General features: G+C 52.5%; 1 protein-coding gene across 1 annotated transcript in view; it reads left to right on the top strand.

Moving 5' to 3' along the window:
• CRYBA1 (crystallin, beta A1) overlaps window positions 1–675 on the top strand; it is a 4,945-nt gene extending 4,270 nt beyond the window's left edge. The window contains 2 exon segments of the mRNA XM_009324726.1: window positions 76–218; window positions 350–675. Coding sequence (XP_009323001.1) covers window positions 76–218; window positions 350–497 — 291 coding nt within the window. The 3' untranslated portion in view covers window positions 498–675.
• The last annotated feature ends 3,094 nt before the right edge of the window (window positions 676–3,769 follow it).

The raw sequence follows: 3,769 nt of genomic DNA, 5'->3' as shown, positions 1-3,769 counted from the left end.
CATTGCTCCGCCGTCCCCATCCACACCGAGGAGGGAGCACCGCCTCCCCCTCACCCCCCGCTCTCCCCGCCCCAGAATCACAAGGAATCCAAGATCACCATCTTCGAGAAAGACAACTTCATCGGCCGCCAGTGGGAGATCAGCGATGACTACCCCTCGCTGCAGGCCATGGGCTGGGCCAACAACGAAGTGGGCTCCATGAAGATCCAGTGCGGCGCGTAAGTGACGGGCGAAGGGCCACAAACCGCTGCCATCGCTGTGCTACCACAGCTGGAGAGGGGACACCCCATAACTCCCTTGCTTACCTCTCGTCCCCCTTACGGTCGCCTGACGACTCCTTTTCTTCCAGTTGGGTTTGCTACCAGTATCCCGGGTACCGTGGCTACCAGTACGTCCTGGAGGCCGACCACCACGGAGGAGACTACAAGCACTGGAGAGAGTGGGGTTCGCACGCCCAGACCTCCCAGATCCAATCCATCAGGCGTGTCCAGCAGTAGCTCCCCACTTCCCAGTACACCTCTGCAAGGTTTCTAAAGCTCACCGGCTCCCTTTTGGTGCTAATACTCCCCTCCTGAAATAACCACCCCTTCTTGTACTGCAACTGCTTATGGAACAACACTCCCAAACGGTACCAACTGCCACAATTGCCAATAAATGTGACTGAAAGAAAAAGATAAACCAGCTTGGTGGGTGTTTGCTGTTGTGTGTTTGGGATTGAAGTCACACATCCCCGTCCCAGTAGCAGGGACCAGACTCCTCCCTGCCTATTTCAAGCAGGACTGAAGCCCGGTGGGGCTCACACGCTCCCCCCCCGCCCCTCCCGCCCGCACAACCCCGCCAGCCACATCCTCGGTTGCTGCAGCTCTGCAGCCGTGCGGCTTCCTTTCCTCCCTGCCCTCCCCTTCCCCGGTCAAGGTGAAGGGCACCGTGCTCCCGGCCCCCCGCCCCGCCAAGCCACACCAGCACCAGGCACCCACGTACACACAGCCACGTGCGCCGCACTGCTCGTAGGCTCTGTGGCCAGCGCCGCCAGGCCTGAGGGACCGAAAGTCGCGTCGTCAGCCACGCGGCATCCCCGGGGCTGAGGGATGCTCCCTCGGAGCGCAAAAAAGAAAGTCACGCTGACACCCGCAAACTTTAAAATTTTTATTCAACAATTTACATCACTTATTGTCTGTCTTAACGTATTCGATCTACACAAATTTCTTTTTTTTCCTGATAAAATAATAAAATTTGGATAAATTTTGAAGACCTGTTGGTGCAGAATAAACAAAATTTCAGGTAATTTTTTTTTTTTTTTTTAAAACATTTAGTGTGAAGTATGACATCATTGGTAAAGATACATCATGCCGTTACAGCTCATGGACATTACCTATCCTTACAGTCCGTGACATCACCCATACCAGCGCAAGGGGCTGCGCCAGACACAGCTACAGCAGGTATTACACTAACTCTTCTAGCCACCCTCTCACGACCGGGAAAACGCCTACGCTTTTCCAGCTGGGCACACAGAGTGCATTAACCTAATTGGAAATACCGGGGAGGGGAGAAGAAAACAAAGACTACCTTTACCGATCCGTGTGGTCGCACACTACAACATCGACAACAAAGAGGGGCTGCCCCTCTCCGCAGGTCAGAGGTAATTCAGCTCCTGAGCAGGTAGAGCACAACCCTTCGCGGCGATTTTAATACACACCAGGAAACCGAACGAAATGAGAACTTATCGACGAGGGTGGGCAGGAGAGGGGACGGCTCCGGCGGCTCCGCCTGGAGGGACCTGTCCCGCCCCAGCTCGCGGTCGAAGCGCGCGGTTGTGTTTCGCACCGCCCTTAACACTGAAATAGTCAGGGGAGGGGGGAGAGAGGGGCATCCGTCCCCCCAGTAAACAAGTTGAGGACCTTCAGAGGCTCGCAAGCCGCCGAAGGTGTGTAAGTACACGTGTGATGGTAGATAGAAAAGCAGCCCTGTTCTGTATGAAAAAAAGCTGTCAAGTTAGTACAAATTTCTGCCATGGCGAAGGGAACGCGAGGAGAAAGCTGTCAGGGTCTTTCTCCCGTCACAAAATCCCGACTCTCCCGCACAAAGACTCTGGGCTAAGCAACAAGTTTCCAAAGGTGGTACCTGCAACCCGATGCACCCAGCTCACGAAAACAAAACCAAAACAAAGCTCTCGCCCCGGAGACCGAAGGGAGCCCACCCTCCGCTCCAGTGGGCAGTGGACTACAGCCCCCGCAGCGGGGACAGCGAGGAAGCCTGTCCCTCCTGCCTCACAGTGGGAATACGCAGCGGTAGGGTCTCTCTTCGGTTGATTTTGTCATTAGAAACCTCAAGTTTGCCCACGCCATCAGCCTGCGATGTGGCTGCCTGATCTCCATCCCCTCCTCGAAGCTGCTTCGCGTGGGGCCGAGCCGTGCGCTCCCCGTCCCCATCGCTGCCCGCACACCCGGCGGGATGCCGGCGGGTACCACCGCCGTGCTCTCGACCAGAGAAAAAAGGGCACTCGTTCATCCGACAGTATGAAGTACATCTGAGACACAAGCCAGCACACCCTGCTCCCTCCAATTCAATTACTAAAGTAGACTCTTTAAAATAAAAAAATAATATATATATTTATATAGCTATACAGAGAGATACAGAGAAAGCAAAGGAGAGAGAGAGAGGCTACTAAAAAAAAAATCAAGAAGCGCCAGTTTTCTGCTACAGCTGTCAGCAAAGAACTGTCACCTTACATCATACCCTCCGAGATGGTGAAGATAATGCAGGCAATGACAGCACAGGAATGCAAGAGGGCAGATAAGTCACTTCTGGTAATGAGACACAAATTAAACTTTCAAAACATGTGCATAGCTTTATTCATCTGCTTCAAACTAACCTTTTCACGGAGCTTCAGCGAAACCCGAGTGTGCAAAATGCATTTCTAAAAAATAATGCAAGCAAGCTTTCACATTTACAGTGGCAGAAGTACAGAAAGACTCAGACAGAAATCACACATTGGGGCGAGCGAGTCGGGAGAGAGATGAAGAAACAAGAATTGCACAGCTTCATATTCTGAGTCACTGACTGCAAACATAAGCATTTCTCTATTTCATTAACTTTAAGCAAGGCGTGTTTACTTCTCCTTTTACAAAAAAAACTGAAAAAACCCCACAGTAACAAGAACCACAACCTGGAAGGGGATAAATCCCCCGGGTAACAGGGTCCCCGGCGCCACGGAGAGCCCTAACTCCAGAGCAAAGCCGGTTCCAGACCTTCACTTGTTTTCGCTTTGCAGGCAAAGCATCGCAATGCTTATTTTTTGTCCGCAGGAGAACAGCAAAGCAGCTTCTCTTTCTCTCCCCCCCCGCTACCCTCCAAAGTCACAGAAAACGGCTCGTGTTAGGAAAGGAAAGGTGCCATCCCACAGGACATCGTCCCCCAAACCCAGCCACTAGGCAGGCTCGAGTCCAAGTCTCATTTCGATCCGATGGGTCACCGGGACAGTGACGAACCCTCGACTGTAGATGGGGCACGGACATCGTGCCGCCAGCCAGGAGCCCGGCCGTCCCACGCCACGTCCCAGCCGCTCACGCACCACTACAAACTCTCTTCAGAGAGACTAAGCACACACGCAAGGCACATTTAGTCAGATGTACACACACTCGCATGTGTGTAAAAAAGCAAACGCTGGCTAAAAAAAAATTGATGCTGAATAAACTAATTAAACAGGCAGAGAGTTCTGGCCTATGGTATTTATATACTATTTTCCAGGCAGTTGTAATCCCCAAGCGTT

This window comes from Pygoscelis adeliae, unplaced genomic scaffold (genome assembly GCF_000699105.1).
Source record: "Pygoscelis adeliae isolate BGI_AS28 unplaced genomic scaffold, ASM69910v1 Scaffold580, whole genome shotgun sequence".
Taxonomy (NCBI): domain Eukaryota; kingdom Metazoa; phylum Chordata; class Aves; order Sphenisciformes; family Spheniscidae; genus Pygoscelis; species Pygoscelis adeliae.
Note: the sequence above shows the minus strand (reverse complement) of the source record. Positions and strands in the feature narration are given on the sequence as shown.